At 44.8% G+C, this 27634-nt stretch overlaps 3 protein-coding genes across 3 annotated transcripts; 1 reads left to right on the top strand and 2 right to left on the bottom strand.

Annotated features, from left to right (window-relative positions):
* The first annotated feature begins 484 nt into the window (after window positions 1-484).
* LOC108933216 (four and a half LIM domains protein 2-like) lies at window positions 485-7886 on the top strand. The gene is made up of 6 exons (XM_018750123.2): window positions 485-596; window positions 3536-3782; window positions 4475-4649; window positions 5448-5617; window positions 6184-6370; window positions 7188-7886. Exons 2-6 carry the CDS (start codon window positions 3630-3632, stop codon window positions 7337-7339), a joined length of 837 nt encoding a protein of 278 aa, XP_018605639.2. The 5' UTR covers window positions 485-596; window positions 3536-3629; the 3' UTR covers window positions 7340-7886.
* A 62-nt stretch (window positions 7887-7948) lies between these two features.
* Window positions 7949-11046, bottom strand: c1h2orf49 (chromosome 1 C2orf49 homolog). Its single transcript, XM_018750124.2, has 4 exons — window positions 10898-11046; window positions 10270-10439; window positions 9292-9661; window positions 7949-9120 (listed from the first exon to the last, which is right to left on the bottom strand). The coding sequence occupies exons 1-4, from the start codon at window positions 11027-11029 to the stop codon at window positions 9064-9066; spliced, it is 729 nt and encodes a 242-aa protein (XP_018605640.1). The 5' UTR covers window positions 11030-11046; the 3' UTR covers window positions 7949-9063.
* Window positions 11047-12415: 1369 nt separating this feature from the next.
* mrps9 (mitochondrial ribosomal protein S9) lies at window positions 12416-25934 on the bottom strand. Its single transcript, XM_018750122.2, has 11 exons — window positions 25812-25934; window positions 23331-23513; window positions 19132-19194; window positions 18994-19024; window positions 18274-18353; window positions 15915-16000; window positions 15609-15684; window positions 14835-15003; window positions 14630-14738; window positions 14018-14187; window positions 12416-13873 (listed from the first exon to the last, which is right to left on the bottom strand). Exons 1-11 carry the CDS (start codon window positions 25926-25928, stop codon window positions 13782-13784), a joined length of 1176 nt encoding a protein of 391 aa, XP_018605638.1. The 5' UTR covers window positions 25929-25934; the 3' UTR covers window positions 12416-13781.
* Window positions 25935-27634: the final 1700 nt, after the last annotated feature.

Raw genomic sequence — 27634 nt, 5'->3', positions numbered from 1 at the left:
TTGCTGGAGGTGCACGGCAGTCGAAACTGTTGAACAATATAGGATCTGGAACCCGTCCAGCAGTCTGGAAAAGTTAGGCCTCTAAACTCTGTACTATTTTGTGTTTGATAGAAGTGTCTTGCAGGCAAGCATACAATTTAATGGAATTTAATGAAGGAAAAAAAGGACTGAAAGAAACACTGTCTGTTTCTTCTGCTTCATGTTCAATCCAAACGTTTTTAGAACGACTGTCACCGTGAGGCACAGACGCTGATCATTCATGTCGGCAAGGGTGAGGCCGGTGGGGCCGTGAATTTCAAAATGCATTTGTTTCCTGCAAATAAGCGGTCGAGGAGATGGGGACTGAGAAGGGTGGTAGGAGGGTCTTGTGGAAAAGCATCATGCCCTCATGGCGCAGGAGGGTGTGTGTTAGGTGGGTGGGTGGAGATATGAGGACTTAAAAGGGCTCTAGCTGGTGAGGAAAAGTACATTTTGCCCTTGGTGGCTCTCTTGATCGAGAGAGAGCGAGCTGTTCCAGACAAGTGGCATCACACTCCCTTCGGCACACACTAAGTGTGTGAAGGATCCAGGGGGATACAGCAGCCCAGCGTGTCCAGGTAAGCGGTCCCCACACCTCTTCAGCGCCTCTTTCCTGCTGCTCCTTTCCTAGATACTTACAGGTATTAACCCATTTATACAGCAGGGTAATTTTATTGGAGCAATTTAGGGTAAGTACTTTGCTCAAGGGTACTACAGCTGGAGGTGGGATTTGAACCTGTGACCTTTGGGCGTTATAAAATGGTTTTCAGTTTTGTTGGTTCGATTCTTTTTAAAAAAAAAAAAAAAAAAAAAAAAAAAGTGAGCAAATGTATACTTTGCTTACACCAACTCATTTCAATCTGCTGTGTCACAGTAAAAATTTAATGGCATCCATTCTGCTCTATAAAACTACATTAAAAAAAAAAAGAGAAAATGACTAAATATTGAGTCATAATGAAACCGAAGGTCTCCAGCTTTAATCCAGAAATCACCTCCTGCCATCTCCTCAAATACAGTTGCCCCTTTAAAATAAAATTTATAATTAATGGAGAACTTGAAAACATATGCATGTTTATGTTAAAACATTGGCGTTTTTCCATGTAAATACATGCAGAATGAGCTACTCTCCTGTAGCTAGTTACCGGGTGTAGGGTTCCAGTCCAGCTCAGGGGGTGTGGACTTTGTATGTTTTCGTTAACACCCCCTCCACACGGAAGACGATAGTGACAAACCACTTCCGTTCATCCGTTTCCTTGGAAACCATGCGACTGGTCGCCAGGTTCTACGCCAGGCCACGTCCATCGGCCAATTTTTAATTTTGATATAGAACCTATGCTAAGAAGTGGCTGTAGGTCATAGGTCGTTGTCGCACCTTTTACTTTGGCAACATGGTCCAAAGTGTTCAGAATTTGAGAGCCGCCCTTATAAAGAATTTGTGGAGATCTGAAGAATATTCCGCTACTTGTTGACCTTACATTTACATTTATTAATTTAGCAGATGCTTTTCTCCAAAGCGACGTACATCTCAGTGAAAATACAAATTTGTGCATTACATTAGGAGAAAGAGACATGGCTGCAGATATGTGACTCTTAAGCAAACCTAGTTTGTTTCTTTCCACTTGATGCACTGATGTTCATCGATCGAGTAGGTACATAAAACAGAGGATAGACAAATCCTGATACCCTCCTACCAAATTTTTTTTTTATTATTTTTTTTAAAATAATAAGATACACAAACCATCACATACAATGCCGGAGTAGTGGCTGTATAAAGAGTTATGTAGGGATGATCATGAAGTTACGGTGCACGAACATTCACACCATACATGAGCTGGAGAGATCTTGGGCGAAATGGATCCGGAAAAGGTGAGTTTGTGAGTCCTCATATCCATATGTTACATTACACTATTCACATCACTAAGCAGTCTTATCAGCACTGTAAGAGCGTCAAAGGAGGACCTTCATTGTGGTAAGGCTTGACCTCTGACCTTAGGTGCATCCCTTAATGGCTCTTATCTTTTTATGGTCAGTTCCCACTGGTTGGCCATCATTTCTAACACTGTAACCGGACAGCTGGTAACATAGTGGTTAGAGCTGATACCTTTGGACCCAAAGGTCGCAGGTTTGAATGTTACCTCCAGCTGTAGTACCCTATAGCAAGGTACTTTCCCTAAATTGCTCCAGTAAAATTACTCACCTGCATAAATGGGTAAATAATTGCAGTACATTAACATTGTAAGTTGCTTTGGAGAAAAATGTTGACTAAATGAATAAATGTAAACGTAACTGCTTTGGCATTTAAAATCGGCGGTCTGATTTTGGGAGACCTGGCAAATTCATGGGAAATCCAGAGCAGAGCGTTGACGGGGAAACCAAACAATCTGAGGGACCGGCTAAGGGAGGATCGGTCTTCGTTGGGTCGTCTCCCAGGTGACTGGGAAACTCATCTGGGGCTAAAAATGCCCTACTCTTTTTGTTTTTTTTTTAAAACTTTCAACACAAGTTTTTTTTAATTCCCACTCTCATGAAGAAGGTCACAAGGTTCTATCCCTTCACTAGCACCACTGGAAAGTATGGCTGTGCAATACTGTGGTCGCAGTTTTGGGTGAAAGAGAACATCAAGAAGGTCTTCATCCTGCCCAGTGGGGTCAGTATGTCCAGTCAATGTATCATTGACAGGGCTCCTCACTCCATGATGACTGAGGTATCATGAGTAGGTCGAGCAGCAGGGTAAGGCAGTAGGTAGCAGAGTTTAATTTACCTGAATTCCAGTAAAAAAACATTACCCAGCTGTATAGATTGATACAGTGTTAATTTACTTACAATAATGTATCGTAAGTTTCTTTGGAGAAATGCAACAGTTTAATGAATAAATGAAAATGTTATGTGATCCATCGCTGAAAAATTAGAAATTTTTAGTTTAAAGCAAGTTTAAAAATCAATGAAAAAATGGAAAAAAGATTAATAAAAAAAAGCAATGAAAGCACAGAAAAAGACAAAAACATTTAAAAGACTATAAATACATGCAAATGAAACATACTTGCATGTACAAACTTTTGCAAATTGGGCCTTCGGAAGAACAGGTCACCTGTTGCAAGGATGGACCGTACTTCCGCATTCAGTCAGTGTTTAAGTGGTAAAATCATAGTGAATATAACCATGTTTCTTATATGAAACAAATTCTGGCTAAAATTTGACGGAATGTGGTTTTTCTGTTCAGTGTTTAAGGCCTAATTGATTAACTGACATAATGGAATTTTTTCTTATAATTCTATTACCTCAAACAGAAAAAACAACACAAAAAGATTAACTTTTTTTTTTTTAAACATCTTTCTAAAGAATTAAGAGTAATGTGATTAGATGTTCTTGTGATTTAGCGTTTTGATTCCCTTACCTTCGGCTGAGCTGCATTGGGGCCACTGCCCCGAAAAGGGTTTGGAGGGGTGACATTTCATCATTTATAAGGTCTAAGGTTTCCTTGTTGGCTACAGCGAAGTCTTTTGCATATTTTCTGTAGCACTTCAGCAATTAAGGAATAAGCGGCTGGAATTGAAGCGAACGCCCTTGGGCCCCATTTCCCAGCAGCGCCGAAACCCATCCGAACAGCAGTTATGGACCGCTATGACTGCCACCACTGCAAGGAGTCGCTGTTTGGGAAGAAGTACATCCTGCGTGAAGACAACCCGTACTGCGTCAAGTGCTACGAGAGCCTCTACTCCAACACGTGCGAAGAATGCAAGAAGCCCATTGGCTGCAGCACCAGGGTACGAGCGGGAAACCCGGAACGTGGCTTCCTGCAAAAAGGCACTCGCTATTTCACAAACGCGTCCAACACATTATTTATTTATATTTACTTAACGTTATTTCTTAAAGAAGGGGCATCTTTAAGAGATTGACCTGAAGACTGCCCTTCGTTCATTTTCTGTGAAATTGCACACATTTTGTGTGCTTTTGCTTCTCCTTAAAAAGCAGCAAGTCTGAAATCAAAACAGAATAAAAGATAAACTCAGTTTCTGGCCAAATAAATATGAATTCTATTTCAATTTGAAGACTTGCAGAATTAGGACCCTGAAGGAGGAAGGACATTCAAGAATTACATTTTTGAAATCTTCAGTGTATGCAGGGCCACCAGGTTGGCGTAGTGCTTGTGCCACCACTTTGCATTCAGTGGATGCAGGTTTGAATCCCCCTTCTTACTGCAGTACCTTTGAGCAAGATCTTTACCCTGAGTGGCTCAGTAAAAATTACCCTGCTCCGTAAATGGGTACATTAGTGTAAGTACCTTAGCAATGTCAGTGAAACTGAGCAAATTCTCAGCTAATTGAATAAATAAAATTTTAAAACATGTGCCTTGAAGCCCATGATCAGTGAAGTAATACCACAAATTATACTAGTTTGTAGTTAAGGTCCAGCGATGCCGCTCACTGACCCCTCACCCTCCCGCCGTCCCCCTCAGGACCTGTCCTACAAGGACCACCACTGGCATGAGGACTGCTTCAACTGCTCCCAGTGCAAGTGCTCGCTGATGGACAAGCCCTTCTCCACCAAGGACGAGCTTCTGCTCTGCACCGAGTGCTACTCGAGCCAGTACTCTGCCAAGTGCTATGAGTGCAAGACGACCATCATGCCCGGTGAGCAGTAGCCAGCACCCCCTGTGGGCCACACGCGGCGCTTGGCCTCCGGCAGTACAAAGTGTCCTGGAGAAAGGAACAGCACTAGAGCTTCCAATAAAAATACGCTGGTATAAATACAGTAAAATACACTAAAGAGAGTATAAATGCAAAATGAAGGACATTTATGTATCTGTTTATTACAATTTTTCAAACATGTAGAAAGCAATGGTTAATCAGTTATTTTAAAACATCATTTTACTACTATGCGGGACGTTAGAGTTGTGCCCAGGATACAAGCCTCCCTCCATATGGTGCAGCTCTGAACTCAAAAGAGTGAGGCATTCCATTACCAGGGTATAGGGTCTTAGCTACATTTTGCCTGGGTTTGTTGGTGTTTTAACGTGTTTCTTGGTAGAAGAACGGAGTTTGGCCTGTGCGGGACAAGGGAATGGGTCACCTCTGAGGGCACATCTTTGCCATCCTACAGTGAAAGGTCTGAGATGACCCACCCCTCCTGACTGGAGAGGACACTGAAAACTCAGCTGTGTGGAGCACAAAGACCAATCTGTCTCACACACAAAGAGTAACTCACTTAGCCAAGCACCAAATTTAGAGTTTTTTTTTTTTTTTTTTTTTAACCATAGTTGCAGGGTTAGGCAGTAAACTCAATCAGTCCTTTTGCAGTCTCACCTGAAGGAATCCAAGGTTCGAGGTCAACAACGCTCACCAGGTATGACGGCCTGTTCTCGGCTGATGTTACTTTCCTCAAACCCTCACTCTTTTCCTCTCTCCCATCCGTTTCTTCTCACCTGTCAGGCTCCAGGAAGATGGAGCACAAGGGGAACAGCTGGCACGAGACCTGCTTCACGTGCCATCGCTGCCAGCAGCCCATCGGCACCAAGAGCTTCATCCCCAGGGAGAACCACAACTACTGCGTGCCCTGCTACGAGAAGCAGTTTGCCCTGCAGTGTGTGCAGTGCAAGAAGGTGGGGGCAGGGGCCGGGGCGAGGGGACCGGCTAAAGTGCTGCACGTCTCGGGGCAGTGGCTCTCATAGTGGTCAGAACGCTCCCGTGTTTGAACTCGAAGGACGCAGCTTAGAATCCCACCTCGTGCGATAATAGCCTTGAGCAAGGTACTTACCCTGAATCGCTTCAGTAAAAATCACTGTTGCATAAATAAGTAAATAATAAGTAGCATACTATTAAAATGGAGAAGTGTCAGCTAATAAAGAAATGTATATGTAGCAGAACGAAATTATTGGTTCTCCACCTGTTCATTATTAATCTGGGTTTGTGCAGCTCACGTGGTGTGTTTTTTTTTTTTTAAAAAAAAAAAAAAAAAAAAACACTGATAAACCTCTCATTTACATAAATGTAAACGTAATTCCTTGAGCCTTTTTTCAACATTGAGAAGCGAGTTCTGAGAATGTGGTGAGACCGTGGAATAAACTGTGGCATTGAACTAAATACCAATAAATACTAACAAAAATGTTGCGTTAACCGGACCCTATATCGCCACACACACTCACACCGTGCCTGTCGTCCCCTGCAGGCCATCATTAGCGGTGGCGTGACATACCGCGAGCAGCCCTGGCACAAGGACTGCTTCCTGTGCACCGGCTGCAGGCAGCAGCTGTCGGGTCAGCGGTTCACCTCCCGAGACGGCTTACCTTACTGCCTCAACTGCTTCTGCAACATGTACGCCAAGAAGTGTGTGTCCTGCACCAGCCCCATCAGCGGTACGCACACGCTCTTTCGCCGCCACTTGAGCGCGGCTCACTTACTGTGCCGCTTGGATCAGGAGTCTCCAGCCCAGAGCGTTAGACCCCAGCCGCTCGACCGGATCGGTGCCCCTGAATAAAAGCACCATGAATCAGTTCCTGTTCCGCAACATCATGAATTAATTTGTATAATTAATAGTGCGTTTTTTTTTTTTTTCTTTTACATTTTAATACTTACATATCAAAATGTTTACTGGCTTCAGAATGTGATTTCCAGACTTTTGGAATAATGTTGTATTTAATGAAGAATATTAAAAATAGAGCTCATTTCCCCTTAATAGGCGAAGTATATCTCTAGGGAGAGAATGAGACAGGAGACGTCGGCAGTGAGCGCAGCTCTAGCTCCGAACAAGTCTTTTTCTATTTTTAAGTTACTGCAAAGAAACAAAGCAAACTTAGAACAGGAGACCCTCAGGCTGGCATCTTTATATTATTTCAGCTCCAGGCTAAGTACTTTTGTTTGTTCATAACAAACACTCATGTGCTCTATCAGGGTGTCGGACCAATCCTGAGCCCCTTCCGCTCCCAGTACACTTTACACTCCCTGTGCCATCAATACCATAGTAACAGAGAACACATCCCTTACCTTGTTACTGCTCTTCTGACCATATCTCCAAGGCTCCAACACCTTCTGAAACGCCACCCATGTGACTGTATTGATGGAGAGTCCTTAACAGGTGACCCCAGATGAGTTGCGCTGCTCACTTGGTGAGGATTTTAGGAACGGGTGATTGTGGGAGTGTGAGCGGATTCTCACCCGGAGCCTCTCCCGCAGGCCTGGGAGGGAGTAAGTACATCTCGTTCGAGGAGCGCCAGTGGCACCACGACTGCTTCAACTGCAAGCGCTGCGCCGTGTCTCTGGTGGGGCGGGGCTTTCTCACCCAGAGAGACGACATCCTGTGTCCCGACTGCGGCAAGGAGATGTAAGGCAGAGCCATCGCAGAGGGGCGGAGCAAGAAACGACAACATCAAGCGCCACAGCGCTTATACCACTAACAGCACACAGTGGCACACACTACCCTTACTAACCCAGCATGTCACTGGGCTGAGCTCCAGCACCTGTCCCATAGATTAACTCCACTCCTGTCTCAGCTACAAATCATATTATTTTTTTGCACGATTCTGTCATACTGCATTAGAATTTTGAGCATGAATTTCTAGTTTACAGAGGAAAGAACATCTGAATTCAGCATTTATAGTGCTTTGGTTCTTCCTGTGAATATTTCTAACATTAGAAATTTATTGTATTGGTTACTGATAACTTAACACCTGCTACAATATGAACTAACACACTGTGTTTAAGTTTAGAAGATGGACAAAACTGCCAGAAATCCCAAAATTATCAGTATTCAATGTCAATATTTAATCAGATTTAATGATGTACTCTGCACTGGACTAGCAATAAAACATCTCCCACAAGTACTGGGTGCCAATTCCTATTTGCTCTATAAAAACCAGTGTTAAAAATAAGACACCTTTACATTGCTAAGTAGTAAATGAGAATAAAACTTTCTTCAAGAACATCTCCATGGTGCTCCTCTCTAGACTCCACAAAGTGCATTTCTGCTCAAATACATATGATGAAAGTGCAGTCGGTAAATTTGGTTTATTTTCTCATATACTCACAGCTCATACCAGGCAACCGTTGTCATTTCAGCACCGGACATCTAAGTGCAACAAGTGTAGTGCCACAATCACACCAATAACAGTCCAACAAAAAAAGATAAATGACCACCACACAAAACCATTGCCTTAAAAATAAAAAATAAAAAAAACCACCCCACTAATACTCTTACGGGACTAGTTTTTACAAATGTTGAGAGCGATCACCCTGTTGACTCCATGAAGATAACTGATTTCGCACTTCAGTCTCGCCTATTTCGGAACGGAGAAGTGTAAAATCTTCCTTGGGGTTTTCATTAATCATAATGAGAGTACAGTGTAGTACAACATCCCGTTTGTGTAGTAAACACGTAGTATACTGTATAATCTTAAACTCCGTAAGAAATTATTAGGAAATTTCTTTTCACTTTAATATCAATTTTCTGTTATACACAACAGAATGATGAGTCTCTTTACACGTGAACACACGTCGTACACGCTTCTCTGCCTCGGGATCCCGCCACGGGACATCCGATGTCCCACGTCCTACATGCTGTCTGGACTTTCTGGGTGCAGAAAACTGTCCCCTACTGGGATTCTATACATTACAGGTTAACATTCTCCAGCCTTTTTTGGACTAAATGGAATAAACAAAAAATTATATAACTTATGCAGTGCAGAACAATAGGAAAGTAAATGTTACACACAAAAAAACTCAAGAATACAAAACTTTAAACTGAGAGAGAGCAGCATGTACTAGTGTAGCCCATACACAACCTGGGAACTTCCTGGAAGAGACTAATCAGGACTCAAAGGGCACTTCAAGGTGGTGATGAGGACCAGAAGGTGGGGCCACGGGGGGGCGGTCAGAGGGAGGTCAAGGTGTGTTTCCAGCGGTCATCGTGTTCCCAGCCATACGCAGGAGTCACAGCTCATCGCACAGCCCTGACACAGCGCACAAATGTAAGGGCCCAACAGTGGTCTCCCCCACAGCAGGAACACAGTGTCCTGGCAAGTTCAAAGGTCAGGGCCGGGATCGAGGTCAAAGGTCAGGGCCAGGTTATGTGCTGGATCTTCTTCTTGACCTCCGGTGACTTCATCTCCCCCTGCACGAACACACATGACGACAGTGAATCAGCCTTTGACAACATTTCTGCCATCATAAAGTGTTTATTCCCAGGAAGTCAACTACTGTGCTGATCTGTGCCGCTGCCTTGCGGTAAAAACTCCGTGTCACTATATGTGTCTTTAGGGGATTTAACATCCCACTAACATACCGGGCTGTCAGACTCTCCCTCGCTGGTTGCCTGGCGTTTCAGCTTGATGCCGGGACCCGCAGCGCCCCCCGAAGTCGAGGAGACGTGCGACCTTGCCGTCTCCATCGGCGCGGGGCTCTTGGGAGTCGCCCCCGGGGAGCTCACATGAGTCTTGGGGGAGCTAATGGAGGAAGAGCGGTCGACGGGGGAGCTCGAGAGCTTGCGCACAGTGTTGACCACGTTCCCAGAGGGGGGTGGCTTCAGGCGGTCCGTGGCCCCAGAGCCTGACAACCCCTCCGGCTTCTTGAGCTTCACGGTCCCGGTGCTGGTGGAGGTGCCGTCAAACACGATCAGCGGCCTCTTCCTACTGGTCTCACCGGAGGAGGATGAGCTGAAGGGGAAACTGAGCAGCGTCAGACCATGCGTTTGACCCGCACAGGGTCACGTCAGGGCGGACAGGAGACGCACACAAAACCGTCAAAGTCTCTTGCTGGCAACACCGAGGGAATGTTTGTCCTTTGCATTCTGGGGGGGGGCAATAAATACCCAAATTGCTCGATTAATGCAGTCTGGTATTAACTCGTCAGGCACCGGGGGGCAAAAACACACAGTTCCATCACACTTGACCTGATGAATGACTGGACAGTCCAGTGTATCACAAAATCATTTTTATATGTATGCTATATCCTGCCTTGCACCATGGTCTCCGAAGAAACATTTCGTTCCACTGTACACAAGCTGTATGGAGGAATGACAATAAAACCTACTTGTAAACTTGTTATATGTCAATATTTGAAGATATTTACTTGCATAAAACTGAATATTAACATAAAAATATTCTAAATGCAAACTTAAAACAGTGTTCTAAATTCTGTACCATTCTTCTGCATTTTTTATTAAGATTAACATATTATTTACTGGAACGATGGCTCACTGCAAAGACTCGTACCCCCCCCACCCACCCACAGCGGCCACGCGCGACGGGGGGGTCCTTCTCACCTGTGTGCGCCGGCGCGTGCTGAGGTCTGTCGCGCGCCGCTTCTCTCCACCCTCCTTCCCCAGCGGCTGTCCGGGAGCTCGCGCTGGGGCTTCGGCGTCACGTGCCGAAAGAACAGCTCCATGAGGTGGTCTCGAGCGGCCTCCCCGTCGTCCCCCGCGCGGATCTTCTTCTGTCGGGGGGGGGGAAGAGGAGCAACATCGGAGTTGAACCAACATCCAAATCATCATGTCACACCGGGGATAGACAGTCAGTATTCGCTGAATGTACACAACTCTGCTGGGGAAAAAAATAAAGAAAAAATCTCGGGTGACGTGTCTGAGCTTTTCCGTAGTTCTTACAGTTTTCTTTACAGTTTTTGAAGTAAACCGTGGCGCACTGAACCCACTCACATGACCGTTATACTTCTAGTTCGAAATACGACCAACCAACCCGTCGCGCGCGATTCTGTGCTCCAGACCGTCCGCAGCAGCAGCAGCAGCAGCACCACAACACACACACACACACACACACACACACAGAGAGAAGGACGGACGGACGGACGGACACAGACTAACGCACGTCAGCCCAACTCCTCCTCGTGACGAGCGCGGAAACGGCGCGACAAAAGAGGAGTTTCGCGGAGCGGACCTGCTGTAAAACGAGCCCCACGAAGTCCTGGGAAAGCAGCTCGGGGTGCAGCAGCAGCTCCACGTCGGAAACACCTTTTCCTTGCGCTCCAGAGCTCCCCTTTCCCTCGCGTCCACCGAGGCGACCCGCCATCTTTAGCGGAGCGTTCCCAGCAGCCTTTGCGGCAGCTCGCCCCTGTCTCGCGAAGCACCATTTCAACAGGGAGCGCAACACTAGCCAGTGTAACTGTCTTACTGTGGGCCACATTCAGCGTGAAAGTGACAAAATCCCAGATCTAAAACTACGTAAATGGTTAGCAAGTAGTAACTAAACAGCTTTTCGTGCAGACCTTTGGATAAAAGCATCAGGTAAATGAGAAAATAGTAACAATCACGTTTCCATGCTGACCATGGTGTGTATGTGTTTTGATGCACAGCAATGTGTAAAAGTACGCAGTGACAGTCAAGGACACATGAACACATTGCCGGCAACACATTGACAGCCTCGCTGGCCAGGAACCAACCGTATCCCAGCATGCACTGGGGAACCCATATGGACACCTCCACAGCTGACTGGCCCACAGCAATAGGAGTTGACATGATGATGAGGAGGACTTGAAAGGTCCTGATCATCAACCAGGAAGAACCTGAAAAGCGTGACAGAGGCATGGCAGAAGCCACTTATAAATCGCTGCTCCACCATAAAGAGAGCGATGGTTGTGAAGCGCTGGCAGAGAAGCAGAGGAGGCCTGCGTGAGAGGAGGAGGCTGACAGCCAAGTGCTCAGCCAGCTTCCTGTAGACGACCAAGGTACACGATCAGCACGCCAGGCCAGTAAGCTCGTGTAAAGTCGGCACCTGTGAGTGGCTGGAAGGAACCGCCGACACAGCTGCATCTATGTGGTGCCATAGCCGTTGCTAGGCAACGCATGTGCGTGACATAACATTCTATAACGTAGCATCACATTTATTCCTTTAGCAGATGCTTTCACTGTAGTCCATGGTAAAATACAGTGCTCCTATAAGATGCACTGCACTGAACACCCGACTCTCACCCTTTTATACAACAGAGGAGTGTAACACACACACCACAGGCAATTTAGATTCCCCATTGTAACTTAAACCAGAGAAGATGGAGGAAACCCACATGATCACAGGGAGAATGCGGACACACAGGATAAGCAGTATTCATACCAGAGTCTGAACCCACAGCCTAGGAGCAGTGTGCTGCAAGGCATTAGCGCAACCCCCTGTGCCCACCCATGACTGCATTGCTTCTCTTCATTCCCTGTGATGTACCTCTTTTTTTTAAAAAAATTGTAATGTAAGGCATGGAAAGAGAGAATAGTTTCCAGAACTTTGCCCACCAAACAAGTATTGTAAAACATTTATAGCTTCCATTCAGTGCTCAGTGGACCTGCAAACCATAGGACACTGACAGATTGCTGTGAAATTCCCTGGCATGGTTTAAATCAATTGTAATGTTTAACGGTAATGTTTAAAAAAGGGAAAACCCTCAGCAGTTTGGATTCAGGTCTTGCCACGCTCATTTCCTTTTATTACCTAGACACGAATTAAAGACATCATTACAAGCTTTTGGTCTGAAAGTGATCCATCATAGGGTTATTCATTCCAACATGTTCTTTACTGAATGGCTAATTATTTTACCCGACTATAGATTTCCATAAAACATAACACACTCAGTGTGTCTGAAGGAGCAGTAAAACTGCCTATGCCGAAGACTTTCTTGAACATGCTGTTCATGACAAATTACACATAGATCCATTGTCACTGTACCCCTCCATAAGCCACAAAACATTTAATGTGGAAAACTGATAGTAAGATGCATCTCAATGACCAATGAGAGGGGGAAAAAAAAAACAAAAGTCAGTGGTCCCTGCATGTGAACCTGGTAAAAAAAAAAAAAATTGTCTTGTATCTTAAAATCTGTTGTCTTACACTAGATGAAACAGATCTACGATCAACTCGCTTAGGGAGTCAGAGTCAACCGGAAAAAAAAGATGATGGTAATTTAAAGGCAATCTGATACCATACTGTGGCTATTTATGAGGTGACAGGAAGTTTCAAAACAGAAGGATATAAAACAGGACTATGAGAGAAAAAAAACGATGTAATCAAGTCCATCTACTGGATTGTGGATTGCAACATGTGACACTATAGGAATGCCTATCAATGTCATGCATGTTTGCTCAAAGTAAACACACCGAAAGTCTGAGCAAACTTTGTAAGACATTACTACACAGCCTACACACCACTGCAGACATGTAAAACATAACCCTGCATTACCATACCATATCTGGGGCGAATACAGAAAGACATGCATAGTCAATACAAGTTGGTGACAAGTCATGAACACTTTGACAGTGGAGTCAGGTAAAGGATGTGGGGCACTGTGGATTTGTTTTAACACACACCTTCTCTTACCTTAATTGAGTGAAAAATAAGTTACTCTTAGTTCCCACACATATGGAGTGTCACAAGTGTCACGTTCACAGTGACAGATGCTCTCTTTTGGGAATAATGTCACTTTAACTTCACAGCCATGGCTCACCTTTCATACCAACAAAGTAAATGACCCATGAAAAAACACAACAGCAGAAAGTCACAAGTTGGGCCCCGTTATGTAAGATTTATTAAGTTTTACGATTTGTCCGAAAAAAGAGGACCCATTTCTCACAGTGTACTGAAAAGAATCCAAGTCCATTGTCCAGTTTGCACTCAGGTCCCAAACTGTGCCTCTTCCACAATTTCCATGGTAATGCGCACATCCTGTATTTACCATGGAGGAGGCTGTAAACTGCAGCCAGGCTGTAGTTTGCAGAAATCTTCACATTTTGGGTCATAACCCCCAGGTACCCATGGTTGAGGGATGCCAACACGTACACTCTTATCGCTTCTTCCAAGTGTACCTCTTACGAGCTTTAGCCAGGCCTGGTTTCTTGCGCTCTTTGACTCGAGGGTCAGGGGTCAGTAGGCCAGCTGTGTTCAGTAAGAAAATACAAAAAAACAAAAAGAAAGATTCAAACGTTGGCTGGTATCTACTAATAAACAAGGGCGCATCTTTGGTGTCAGTGAACTCTGGGTGTGTGTGTGTGTGTGTGTGTGTTCTGGCCAGTCTCTCACCCTGTCTCATGGCCTCCCTCTCACTCTCGGACACACAGCTCAGCAGAGCTCGGGAAATGGCGAGTCGCAGTGCTCCTGCCTGGGCGGAGCGGCCGCCTCCTGTCACATGGCACTCCAGGTCATGCTTACCCAACTGATCTAGGAACTGCAAGGGGAACATCAATTGCTCCCTGTGGAACGGAGGAGCCACAGGGGTGCGGGGTCAGCATCAACAGCTTGGACCAAACAACAACCCTTCGCCACAATGGTCTTGGTCACATCCTTATCCAAGTGTGGTAACAACAGGAGCAGCTAATGCACCAGTGAGTAATCAACCCTTCTTTGGGACTGAAGGAAAACAAACAAACAAACAGAAGAAATGAAGCAAACTAGACTGCTGGGAGCAGTCAACAGTCAGCAGCGAATGTGACCAGGGAAAGGATCTCCCCCTGCAGAGATCATACACAGAGTGTCCAGCAGATGGCGACACTGCCACACAAATGTCCTCATGACTTAATTTACACTTGACTTACTTTGTGTTAGTTTAGCCCTGGAGAGATATATGCGTTATAAAGCGCAGGTGGAAATTGAAGCAACCTCATACTTTTGCTGAGTCTGATACTACACACAAACCTGTCTTGCAGAATAACAAAGTACTGTAGGTAGTCGATCCCATTAACGGTGACCTTCCCAGAGCCGACGTCTCGCACCACCACGGACGCTGTGGCCATCTTCCTTCTCCCTGCAAGATGAAGGCACCTCAGAACCTCACGCAACACAACTTGTCAGGTCAAAACCACCAGTCCAGTAACATGTGGCTCTCGAGTGGTGATGTCACCTTCTCCGGTGCTAAAGGCAATGCCCTTCTCATCAAACTGCAGGGGAGGGACCACCTGCTTGCTAGACTGGACCTCCAACTGTTTGCGGAAGCTCTGGATGAACTCTTCCTCCACATGGCTGTAGGGCAGGGCCAGCAGTCTTTCCATCAGCTGCAGGAAGTGGGAGTACTGCAGATGGAGGAGAGTCGAGAGCATTTCAGAAGAGCAAAGCAAATACGTCCACACACCACAGCGTAAGACTAAGCAAAAAGGGGAAAGAAAGGTTCTTTCAGACACTCTTGTGGCAAATCCGAGAACTACAACACGTCTGAAAGGAACTAACAAGCAGAACAGTCTAAAAAAACTCTGTCTCATCAGCTTACAAAGCATGGCTGGGTCCGTAAGTCTGTCACTCAGTTGTTCGTAAATGTACTGTATTTATCCAGCTGACACTTTTCTCCAAAATGATTTACAACATTAAACTATCTACCCATTTCTACAGCTCTGATTTTCACTGTATAAATTCATGGTAAGTACCTTGCTGAGGGGTACTACAGCAGGATGTGGGATTCGAACCTGGATCCTTTGAGTCAAATGCTGCAGCTCTAAGCACTATGCCATCAGCTGCTTCAGCTGGAAAGTTTGCTTTTTTGACATCCATTTGCCCCGTATTGTTCAAAGCTGTGCACTGTCAGGTTAAAGTTGAATAGACATACAAAACAGAGTATGGTCTACAAACAAACAAAGGAAATAACACAAATCCTAAGACCGTAAACAAAAAGAAGTCTCCTCACATCGTGATCAGACATCACTTCCACCAGCATCTCCTCCAGCTCCTCCTTGAGCAACCATCTGCTGCCAATCACGGAGCTGAGGACACACAAGAGCAGTAAGGTGGGGAGGGGTCCCAGCAACATTTCAGGTCCTCGGACTGTTACCAAAGGGGTTACTGGTTCAAATAATAGTCTACTGTATGAACATCTGTAAAATATTGTGCCAGGCATATAAAAAATTAGCATGTTAAAAAGTTTTCTGAGATGCAGAATGTGTATGTGAATGTGTGTGTTGTGTTCGTGGATTCATGTAAGTCAGCAACTCACATTGTTTTGGTGTCTTGGGAGAACAGGCCCTTGTTCCTCATGCGGTCCTCGTACTTCTCCAGCTTCAAGACCTTCCCGTAAATGTTCTGGAAGAGGAGTCGTCATTGCAGGAATTACGTACTGTAAAAGTGTGGTACTCTGAACTAAAAATGGTTTATCTCTGCTATCTGTGTGTGAACTGTGTCTGCACACGTGTTCATTTGAACTGTATGACATGTTGCATAGCAATATTCAACATTTGTGCCAATGTGTACATTGATCTTAGAATGCAATTATACACACATGCAATTTTGCCACCATAAGATGTCCCACTAATACATTTCAGAGACACGTTTGTGACCATGCCTGGCAAAAACACACTAATGCAGCTAAAGAGTTGCAGAGGGACGCGGTATAACAAAAAATAACTCAAACTGAGGTTACAAAAACCAAAATGTGGGATTTATATTTGTATCTCTTGTTTATTTCACACTGGCACACACCTGTTTCAGTACAGTGCTGTGTGTGTTTCTACAGCAATGACAATGCTATTGCCTTTTGTTACTCCTGAATTCATTCACTGTGTTACCACAATGTACCAACAGCATCCTAAGAGAAGTATTAAAACACAGTAACTGTTACTTAAGTCAGAAAAATCAGTTATTCCCCAAGAATAAAACAGAACCATTCAAAACAGTGATGCTTAGACAAGAAGGGAAAGATAAATGTGAAATGCAAGCTGATGGAGCGTTTCGATCCATGTCTTTACTACTATTCTTGCTTTCTGTGGTTTTTTTGCAGTGGGCATTTTTAAAGTGCAACTCAACTTGTTTTCCTCTTCATTCATCTTAAGTATTTTTAAAAGTTCAAACAGAAACTAAGGCATACCAGTTAAAAGATGCAACGTTGTCCATGTATGCTTTCTTTTCAGCCTTTATGTCACATTCATTTAAATTAAAAGAGAGTTTTTTTCAGTTGTAGCACAGAGACCATTAAAAATATATATGTACAAATATACAGTATACATACCCACACATACACACACTGACACTCATACATACGGATGCTCCAAAGTCGCACATTATACCTGTTCTCTGCCGGGGTCCTTGGACAGTGTGGACGCCCCCTACAGTATGAGCCCAGATCAAACAGGCCACGTTTGGGGCTGGATTTGGCACACCTATTTAAACTAACAGCGGGGAATCTGAGCTGCCATGGGCTGGAAAGGCAGGGGGGCCGCAAGCAACACGACGGGGTCTCGGACGCCGGAGCGTTACTCGGCACAGGATGAATGTGTGCTTATCACGTTGAGAGGAAAAAATGAGGAAAATGGAAGGAAAACATCTTTGGCGCAGAGCAGCAGACGGCACGTGGGGGTGAGACGGAGAGTCCTGTCAGACAAAAATACCACTTTGACAGAAGCCGAACACCTGAGAAGAGTCCCAGAAAGGCACCGTAAATACAACCTGGGACTGGGTCGATATGCAAGTCCCTCCCCCCTTCTGCCCGAGTCCCCCACCCCTCACCACAGTTTTATTTATTTTATTTAGCAGCACCTCAGCGTGTGAAATGAGATCTGACATCGCCGGCGCCGGGGGAATAGGAGCTCTCTACATGAAAAGGGCCCGGGGCCCAGACTACACACCGGTATCTCATCATGCTGCACAGATTATTTCTACCCTTCTCCCCCCTGGGGAGGCCAAGCTTCCTGTACCTATCTCCCAAACCCTGTGCCCCCCCAGCTGTCTCTGCCACCACAACAGGCCCTTAAAACAAACCCTACACGCTTGTCACTCTGCTCTTGCATCCTGCTTTTGTCCCATCTGTCCAACACGCAGTCGATGATGTCTCAGCGGTACCCTGGTACCGCCAACGCGGTTGCCAGGCGGGTGTTGGGTCTGCTGGGTTTCCTTTGGCTGTGAACGCTGCGCATCGGCTCCAAAGACTCCGAGCGGAACATCTAGTCCCATACAGCCAGACGCTATTTATCTCAGGATTATTAACAGGAGCTAGGTCTCGTCACCGTGGTAACGATTCATTGCTGTTTTAACTCAAGTGCACCAGAACACCATTATAGTGAGAATAAACTCGATTTAAACTATGATTTGCTACCAGGTCACGACAAAAAAAACAAGAAGATTTGAACACTGACCTTGCTTGGCCTTTAAAAAAAAAAAAAAAAAAAAAACACAGGCCTTCAATTTCTGCATGCAAAGGTAGCTATAAGCGCTGCCATTTATTCAAACTGATCTGAAACACGGCCAAGAGAACATAGCAAAGTCACACTTTCAAACAGTACTGACATGGTTATTTCACCATGGGAAATGGCACATCAGCAGGACAATGGGGTGGCGCTGTGACCATCACACCCAATACTCACATGCATCAGCATATAATAGGACTGCTTTCCTGTGTAGAACAGGAAGTGAAAGGGACGGCCATCTTCCCCCCACTGAACCGCTGCAATTCAGAAATAAAGAAAAAATAATTCAAAACAACATCAAGAGTGGCTCAAGAAGGAATGCTAAGCTCTTACAAAACATGAGACAAGCACATAATTAATTATTCATTATCTATAATGAAAGGAGAATACACTAAGCACCAGATTCATTACGACATGGCACATCAAGGACAACATAAGCTGGTAATTAATGCAGATACCCTGGTAAAACATGTGATCTGAACCTCCCAGATGGCAGAGATCCACCAGTAGTGATTAGTCTCTAACAAACTCCCAAAAGGAACATATTTCGCAGGAATTTATCACACTCTACATGATACATAATCTGAACAAACATCTTTTTCAATGCACAAATAAGACAGAACTCGCACACCATGCAACCTCCTTCGTGTACTCATGGCGAGTTACATGAGAGATCTAGTAATAGGCAGCGGCTGGAATATGGGTTAGAACCACTGTCTTTGAACTCAAAGGTCCCAGGTTCAAATCCTACCTGGTGTGATACCCCTGAGCAAGTTATTTACCCTAAATTTGATATAGTAAGAAATTTCCCCTGCTATAAAAATAGATAAATCATGTAAGTTGCCTTGGAGAAAAGTGTCATCTAAATTAATAAATATAAAAGTAGTAACACTGTACCTTTCTGCTTGGGAAAGATTTCATCAGGATGCTGCAGAGAAAATATGGAAAAGTGTTAACTCGGGATGATGTTCGTTTTTTTTTACCATACAAAAGCTCGGGGGCAAAATGTTCAGCAGCAGCGGAGCTTCTTATTACCTTCATGACCGGCCTTGCTTTTTTCTCAAAGAGTCCTGAGGGGAAGAGGTAGGCGATGCTCCTCTGTACGAGAGAAAGGAGAAAGGAGATTAGCCTTGGGTTTGTCTCTGCTCCTAGAGGGACACATGTGGCCACTGTTCCTTATCTTTCTGTTTTCAGCGCCTCCTGATCAACATACCCACACAGTTTGTACACACATCACAATCAGATGGAAGAACATGTACGCATGTACACACAAAAACAAATATGCCAGCACACTGCGGGGGTCCTGAGGAAATGAAGGTGAGTTTGGGGCCCAACTGGTTCCCTCCCTGCAGACTCTGGCCGTCCAGAAGTCCAGCACATCAGCAGAACTTGGACCAAACAACTGGTCTTATCTTAAGTCAATGTTCTTTATTCTCAGCGAGGTGCAAAAATCCCTTTCTCATATCCTTTCTTTACATTTCAAAACGTAAAGCCACTGGTGATAAGCACACGCAGATGAAAAAAACGCTGAGCTTGTCCAACATTTACATAAAAATTCCAGCAGAGGACATGACTGCGCAAACTGTCCTTGAATGTACCATGAAAATGAAACAAACAAAAAAGTTTGGCAGCTCAGAGGACTTCTTATCCAGCAGCCTTAATTTTCACCTGTAAATTAGTAAACCGTACCACTTGCCATGCAATAAAGTGAGCGTGGGAGCAGTAACTTGCCTTCTCTGAGCTGTGGTGCTAACGTGTTAGCAGAGCTAGCCAGCGAAGCGAAGAACTTGTCATCTCAAAAGCATGAGCATGAAGAGCAGGCACAGAGGAGAAACTGCACAGCTGAACCAAGACAAACCAAAGCTTCAGGAAACACTGATCTAAAAAATGCAGACACAATCTCCACTGCAGTCATAGCCAGGAGCAAAAGCAAGGCAGTGCGGGAGTGCAGGGTGGCACCGTCTCGCTGAGGCTGATGGGAGCACAGAGGGAATGAAACACTGAAGATGGGGGCAACGACAAGACCTGACATAACCACCAGCGGACAGGAGGGCCCTGCAGCGACTCCATCGCAAGCGACCAGATTCTACACTAGTCACCCTCCCTGACAACGTGTCTCATAGAATCCGTCCGCTTCATCCCTGCAGAGATGCGGGAGCATGTGGGGAGGGGGTCTAACTTCAGCTTCTCCACTTTTATTTCCTTCCTTTTTTCAATTAGTGGGAGAGCAGATGCTGGAAGAGGGAGCAGGGCCCAGCCTTTCGGCTTGTCAGAACAGGAGGAAATCAGAGGGAGAAGGGGCCAGACAGGAAGAGGGGAGGGGGAGAAAAAAGATGAAGGGAAAGGCGTAATGTCGCAGCAGATGATGGCAGCACCTGTTCCTGCCTCGGGGCACAATATGGCAGCACCCTCCCCGCAGTCCTCCCCGGCAGCCCCAGGGGAGGGAGAGTGACGTCCTTGTCAACGGTGATTTGACTGTGTGCGCGCAATCCTGGACACTTTGACGACGCCTGAAGCGCGGACAGCGCGACAACCGAACCAAGGTGGGAGTGAAGGGGGGTCTCAGCCACACAAGAGGTTTAGAGTCCCTGGGGTCCTTCCCATCTCCCCTCCCCACACAGCTAAAGCTTAACTGCCACTCTGTGCCAGGAGACAAGTGACAACCGCAGACACCTCAACCCTCTGTAAATAAATAAATATAAATAAGTAAATAAATGAAGAGGCACTGCAAACACTGAATTTTTTAGGCCACTGCGTTAAAGACAGGGAGGGAGACGTGTCTGGGCCAACGCCGTCAGTGCAGCACTGCTATAACTTTGCTGCTATGGTCCCAAAGTGAAACAGGCAAATTCCAGGCTGCTGTTGCCCAGTATCTTCAATCTTCAGGTGTATGTTTATGTATTTGTGTGTGTCTTGAGGAAGTTTGCTTCCACCCTGATTAGGGACACCAGGGACATCCACAAATGCTTGGGATACAGATAGTGCTGGTTCTACCTCCATGTTATCCCAGCCTGGACAATCCTGCTCTGTCCATCACCTGAAGCAATGACTTTAGACATATAATGAGGAGATCAGAGTCTGGATAAGCGTTTTGAAAACCTGTGAACGTTTAAGAGTCTGACATGTGACCAGAGAGTAACAAAGTACAGTACTACGGCCTCTGAGAGTCAGGCCTTTAATCTCACTGCCGCGCAAACACACTGGGATGGAGGCCACAGAACTTCTGCTCCCTGCGCCTTTCTGAAGGCAGAATTCCCTCAGCTTCCAGACAGTTCCGTCAGACATGCAAGAGCAACAGGTAGCACAGTGGTTAGACCTAAAGTCTTACAATAACAAGAAAGGTTTGAATCAACTAAATAAATGAATAACAAATATCAACAACAGCAACACTGTGGTGAGCCCTGGATGCCTGGGTTACTGACAACATTTGCACTTCTTGGTGCATATAAGGAATTAAACATTCTATATTTGCGGCCAAGGAATCAAACCTTCGTCTTCTGTTTATGCTAGACCCACTGAGACGGTGGGAGGAGAGGACAAGGACTACTGGCTTCGCCTGCTCTTCCCCATCACACTAAGAGGCGCGGGCTCTTTTGCCAACTCCTGACAACAGATACAGTCAGTATCCAACATATCACGAGGGGGTGCAGAAAAAAGGCAGGTCGTGTTCGTTGTCTTCATTAATTAAACGCCCACCCCCCTGTTGCGGTGCAGCTGTTTTACTCCATCAGTAGCTTCATGCTTGTGTCATCTGAGTTGATCTGCCTGCAAATAACCGACAAGTGCGGCTAATGCGCAGGTGCCCGCCTGCAGCCGCTGGCCGTGCTGTCGTCCCGCTCCTCTCCCGCAATGCATCTGGCAGTGGACCGTTCGCCGTCACTTCAACTTATGCACGCCTATCCTAACGACTCCATTCATTAACAATGAAGGGAGAATCGGGAACGCGTCGGGCATAATGAAAAATCAAAACAAATCAGCAGCGCAAATCAATTAGAGGCTGTGCTTTCCGCCCTGTAATCGTAGGCGCGCCATGTGGAAGCGTGGTCCCTCTGCCCGGTGAGCGATGCTAATTCTCTATTAAACATCCATCTGATGGCACCTGCTGGCCTGCGACCTCGCCTGTTTATCCTCGTCCATCCAGATAACAGAAGCATGAAGTCCGTGAGGGGAGAGGTGCAGCTGAGCCTCAGAATGTGAGCAGTGTTCTGTCGGTTGAGTCGTCAGCTGTGCGCCCCCTCTCTTCAACGAGGACGTTGATCAGAGTGATGCACAACTCTCCGCACCAAACTGTAACTAGCGCTTAATGACATACTGTATTTGTAGCTATTTGTCTTTAAGAATGGAACAGATCCACATTTTAATGTTTCACACAGACTGTGTCAATGTAAATCTCAGAAATTTTATGGAAAATGTTTCACTGCAATATAGAGTTACCAATCCACCTCAACTGTATGTCTTTGGGCTGTGGAAGGAAACCAGAGCATTCAGAGAAAACCCTCACAGATATGGAGAGAACATGCAAACTCCACACAGAGTGAGTGATGAGTGAGGATCGAACCCACATTCTGCTGCATCACCCAGGGGCTGTGAGGTGACAGCACTACTCACTGTGCCACCATGTGACCCGGAGTTCAAATTAAATTAATGTTAAAAAATTTAAAGCATTCAAAATTTTTGAAAATAGAAATACTTTGTCCTGATAAACTCCTATTTGTAGTCAACTTATAACTGATTCACCCTTTAAACATGCAATGTTCATAATCTTACTGATCACAGACACTCAAAACACCAGACATGAGCTGTAAACATTGTGGAAGAGAGTTGAATTAAGTCTGGCCCAATAAACATATACTGCTTGATTACTTTAAATAAAAATTATTAGACAGGGAAATCGTTATCATTATTACCAGGCTGTCCATACCCAGGGAACGCTTTAGTTTACTGATCAACATTCAATGGTATGTAACTATGTGACTACAAGGTGTACTTATAGCACTGAGTTTTATATGGTGACAAGAACACAGGAAACAGGTAGAATAGCTGAAAAGATAGTGGACTGGGATGAGAACCTGGGAAATTCTAACTGCAAGTCCAGATGCACCTACCAGAGCTTAGCCTAAATCTCAAGGCTAATTATTACCTGAAGATAAAAATTGTAAAATCATAGCGTGTAAGATGAATTGAGGGGTCTTGGAAACAATAAGGCATGCCCATATAATATTGCTAAGCCTTACATCAATGTCCTCCTGAGAGAAGGTCTCCGGGTCTTCACCCATCATGTTTGCCAGATGACGCTTGCCGATGTTGAACTCCTCGATCTGTTTTCTTATGTACTCCTCCGTGAACTTCTCCTGGCTTGTGGCAGCCAGACTCCTCTTCCTCACAACTGAGCTTGTCTGAATGTGTCGCACAAGGAGCTGTAGGAAGTCAACACAGAGTCACATCTCCTTCAGGCCAAGGACCATGAGAAGCCTTTCCGAATCAGTTTTTCCTCCCTCTATCGCTGATACAGTGTAAATCCATTCTCAGCTGGGTTTTTGTCATATGTCTTTGAAAATTTCTACAAAAATTCAGAAAGGCTTTGATCACAACTGTTGAACTGAGGGTTCTTTTTTTTACAATTTCATTAGTTGTTACTATTTATAATTGACCCTTTATAATACTACGTTTATTCATTTAACAGACGCTTTTCTCCAAAGTGACGTACATCTCATAGGAAATACAATGTGTGCATTACATCAGCAGAAAGAGAGACTAAGATGAAAACCCGTGATTAAGTATCATTAGTTTCTTTCCACCATATGAACCAACGTACATCACACACGTAGCTGCATAAAGGTTTCTCCGAATATCATATCGAATACTATGACTGTTATTAGTTACCGTTAATTATTCTTTATTACATTATTCACAGCAGGGGCGCGGTGGGTTGGACCGGGTCCTGCTCTCCAGTGGGTCTGGGGTTTGAGTCCCGCTTGGGGTGCCTTGCGACAGACTGGCGTCCCGTCCTTGGTGTGCCCCCTCCCCCTCGCCCTGTGTTGCCGGGTAGGCTCCGGTTCCCAGTGACTCCGTATGGGACAAGTGGTTCAGAAAATGTGTGTGTGTGTGTACATTATTCACCATAGGGTATTAATCATATATTTTATTGTTTTACTCTATTGAATGGTACTTGTATCCTTTGTCTTTCCTGTGGGGAATATATGTCTGTGATAAGACTTGCTGTATAAGTTTCTAGAAAGACGTACCTCTGCTATGGATAAATTCCACTTAATTTGGAGGTTTTGGGTACAAGTAAATGACACTGTTTTGGGGGTATTAAAATGGAGAAGAAATGGGAGTGGGCACACAGTCGAGATGGACAGAACCGGGTAACTTTTCTTCAGAACTGTAATAAACCATCTCTAAGCTTTACTGTGCTTCATCGCTGGGACTCCAAAGAACCTCAGATTTTCTGGAAGAAGATCGGTTGCAACAGAATCCACCCAAATTCCAACCAAACAAGTCATTAGACCAGCATTTCTGAAACTGTGGGTCATGACCTTAAGGATGTCTTAGACATGGAAACCAGTGCTGTGGAGTAGGAGTCAGAAACAATTATTGGGTTATTGGAGAAATATACCGACGCCGATTAAACGTATCTCATATGCCGGCGTATGAGTCGATCCGGCGTATAAGTCGACCCGACCCAGAAATTAGACGTGTAATATAGATTTAGGCCTATATTCGCCGGATAAGTCGACCCCAAAAATAACGTGTAGCTTTTGGGCCTAGACTAAGTCTGCGGACTCGTACGCTTACGATTTGGGCCAAGGCTACAGTGCTGTGGAGTCGGAAGAAATTATTAGGTTACCGGAGTCGGAGTTGAAGGTTTTGCGTACCGACTCTACAGCCCTGATGTAAACAACGGCTCAGCTGAGAGCACAGTGCTTGGAACTACGGTAAAACTGTCGCGGATTACAAATTTAGTGTACGTCTCTCTTAGGAAATCATAAAAGTGCAGTGGCACTCATTCCTACGAGACCGTAGCTAGTAGTGTAGCGGTTGGAGGGAGCTGCCGCGTTTGGACCCCAAGGTCACAGGTTCGAATCCCACCTCCAGCTGTTGTACCCTTGAGCAAGGTGCTTACACTAAATCACTCCAGCAAAACTATCCAGCTGTATAAATGGGTAAAAAGAAAATTGCAGGTACCTTTGGAAAAAGCATCAGCTAAATAAACAAATATGAAATCTCTCACTGGGACTTTTGTACAGCACTACTACTGGGTTCAGGAGTGATCCAGTTGGTCGATCAAAAATCAACAGTTAAATCACTTTGGAAGATTCCAAGTGAAATGTAAAAACAAAGATGACTTCAGTCTACACTAGAGCCTTCAGCCAGGAATTATATTTTCCACATAGTAGTATCCCCACCGGGTCGAGGCAGAGAATTGCTACACAAGAACTTAAGAATAGTACCCTGCTGTGTGAATGGGTAAATCATCATGGTAAAAGTAGATTCGCTAACCCTTCAATTTACCTGGGAGAAAGGTAACAGTGAGTACATTTCATCACGTTGTTTGTGGTAAACGCACCCGTGACCCGCCGGCTCGTGCGACACTCTCTCTCTCTGTGTCACACACAGTCAGTGCCAGAGCGGGAACAAACAACACTCACTCTGCTCACAGCAGCGGGAAACCCAGGGAGTGAAGGCAAAGAAAGTCCACAGTAAACACTTACGGGAACAGTGCGCTTCAACTGAAAGACATTCCGCGACGAAAATGTGGAATTAACTAAAGCAAAAACCGCGCCAGACCTTAGGAAGGACCTCGCGACTTTCTCACTGTAGGCCGCCATCTTGCCTGTGAGTCACACGCATGCGCACTGCGCGCACTCCGGGACTGGCCAAGTTCACGCGGCACTCCGTGAGCAAGTGAACGGATAATAATAATAATAATAATAATAATAATAATAATAATAATAATAATAATACATTGTTCGCTATTTCCACCACTATACACAGTTATTACTATCAAAAGGTCAAAACTTGTATATGATATGATGCTTAATTCCAGTGTTATTTAGTTTATACTTTTTCATTTGTCCGTTTTGACCCATTTATGCTGTTCATTCTCATTACTGTTAGTAAAATTTGCACAAGACAAAAATACAGTACCATGTACTACATCATGTTAAAGACGAGGTTTTACAATGGTTGAAGTGTAACGCTTAAAATAGCTGTGGTGGCTTCTTTTTACAGGTATTATAAAATATGAAGTGCGGAGGATTTGCCCCGTCGGGGGTTTATTGCTGATACGATTCGGCCGCTTTGCAGCGGTTCGCTAATAGCTTTAGCGCCACGTGCCGGATATAAGCGGCTCGCGGGGAGCGCGGCCGTCACGCGCCTGGGCGGAGGGAGCGGCGCTCCTTCGAAGAGCCCGTTACGAGGCTCACGTGGGCTGCTGTACACTTAGTCCACTTATTCCCCACCTTTATTAACCGCATGAAAGTTTTAGGACTGGTCTGAGGTCATGCAACAAAACTGGTTATCCTTTTTTTTCCCAAGATAATTTCATCAAACGCTGGCTGGGCGTGTAAAAATGATGATGTTGCATTATATGTACTGCATTGTTACTAGTTGGACTAGTAAAATACATAGTAAAACAGGTATCACAAAAAGTTATTCGTCAACATCACCACCAAAGGGATCCGATTCAGGATTCTGGTTCTGAGAAATTAACGGATGTACATGTACTGTATATCTCATCACACTCCAAACAAGAACAACATCAATAATAATAATAATAATAATAATAATAATAATAATAATAAACAAAAGCAAGCCAACTTTGGAGTTGCTGTTATTTTGCCACCTGGGGGCGATACTGTGCGTTCAGTGCTTATCCTATATCAATTAGACCGAAACGTTAATACTGAAAACTTCTAAGGCGTCGGGTTGTGTTTGCATATAGATTTATTTCTAAAGAATGCTAAAATACTGATTTTATGAAGAAACACTATGTCAGGTTTAAGTATACACTAGATCCCCTATTAAAACTCAGTCCTGCTGCCTGATGGAAAGCAAGTAGAGTCAAAAACAGTGTATTGCAGTGTAATTGCAGTGTATTTAAACTACCACTGATGTGTTATGTGTTAAATCAAGTTCAGCATGATGTAGAAACACACAAACTTTCCATAAATTGCTGTGGAAAAGCTGAAAAAGAGGAATACGATCTGGATTGTGTTCTAATACTGCAATTTAAATGTGGTTTTTACGTGGAATTTATTCCATTTTTAATGCGACATTCAACAAAGAAGGGAGATCCTGATCTGTTCCTTTGTGCTTTGGAGCTCCAGCACCACCTGGCTTTGTTGTCATCGATTATGAGGTTGTGCACACTGGATTCGCTCCATTAGGCTTGTATTCACACTTGATTTAGGAGCACCAGTGCAAGAGTAACAAGTAGTGCTTTAATGTACCTGGAATTTCATTTCAACGTTCGCACATTGTAATGTATGTTGAAATTGCACTGGAAATTGTTTTTTTGTTTAAAAACACAAGA

The sequence above is a fragment of the Scleropages formosus genome, chromosome 1 (genome assembly GCF_900964775.1).
Source record: "Scleropages formosus chromosome 1, fSclFor1.1, whole genome shotgun sequence".
NCBI lineage: Eukaryota > Metazoa > Chordata > Actinopteri > Osteoglossiformes > Osteoglossidae > Scleropages > Scleropages formosus.
Note: the sequence above shows the minus strand (reverse complement) of the source record. Positions and strands in the feature narration are given on the sequence as shown.

Excerpts from the sequence above, each read along its gene's own strand:
- LOC108933216 (XM_018750123.2), top strand. The coding sequence starts at position 3,630 with ATGGACCGCTATGACTGCCACCACTGCAAGGAGTCGCTGTTTGGGAAG. Across the intron at positions 5,618-6,183 it reads AGTGTGTGCAGTGCAAGAAG|GCCATCATTAGCGGTGGCGT; the intron begins GTGGGGGCAGGG and ends CGTCCCCTGCAG. Across the intron at positions 6,371-7,187 it reads CTGCACCAGCCCCATCAGCG|GCCTGGGAGGGAGTAAGTAC; the intron begins GTACGCACACGC and ends CCTCTCCCGCAG.
- c1h2orf49 (XM_018750124.2), bottom strand. The coding sequence starts at position 11,029 with ATGGCGGGTCGCCTCGGTGGACGCGAGGGAAAGGGGAGCTCTGGAGCG. Across the intron at positions 9,662-10,269 it reads GCACGCGCCGGCGCACACAG|CTCATCCTCCTCCGGTGAGA; the intron begins GTGAGAAGGACC and ends TTTCCCCTTCAG. Across the intron at positions 9,121-9,291 it reads AGGGAGAGTCTGACAGCCCG|GGGGAGATGAAGTCACCGGA; the intron begins GTATGTTAGTGG and ends GTGTTCGTGCAG.
- mrps9 (XM_018750122.2), bottom strand. The coding sequence starts at position 25,928 with ATGGCGGCCTACAGTGAGAAAGTCGCGAGGTCCTTCCTAAGGTCTGGC. Across the intron at positions 14,739-14,834 it reads TGCCTTTAGCACCGGAGAAG|GGAGAAGGAAGATGGCCACA; the intron begins GTGACATCACCA and ends TTCATCTTGCAG. Across the intron at positions 13,874-14,017 it reads GAGGGAGGCCATGAGACAGG|CTGGCCTACTGACCCCTGAC; the intron begins GTGAGAGACTGG and ends TACTGAACACAG.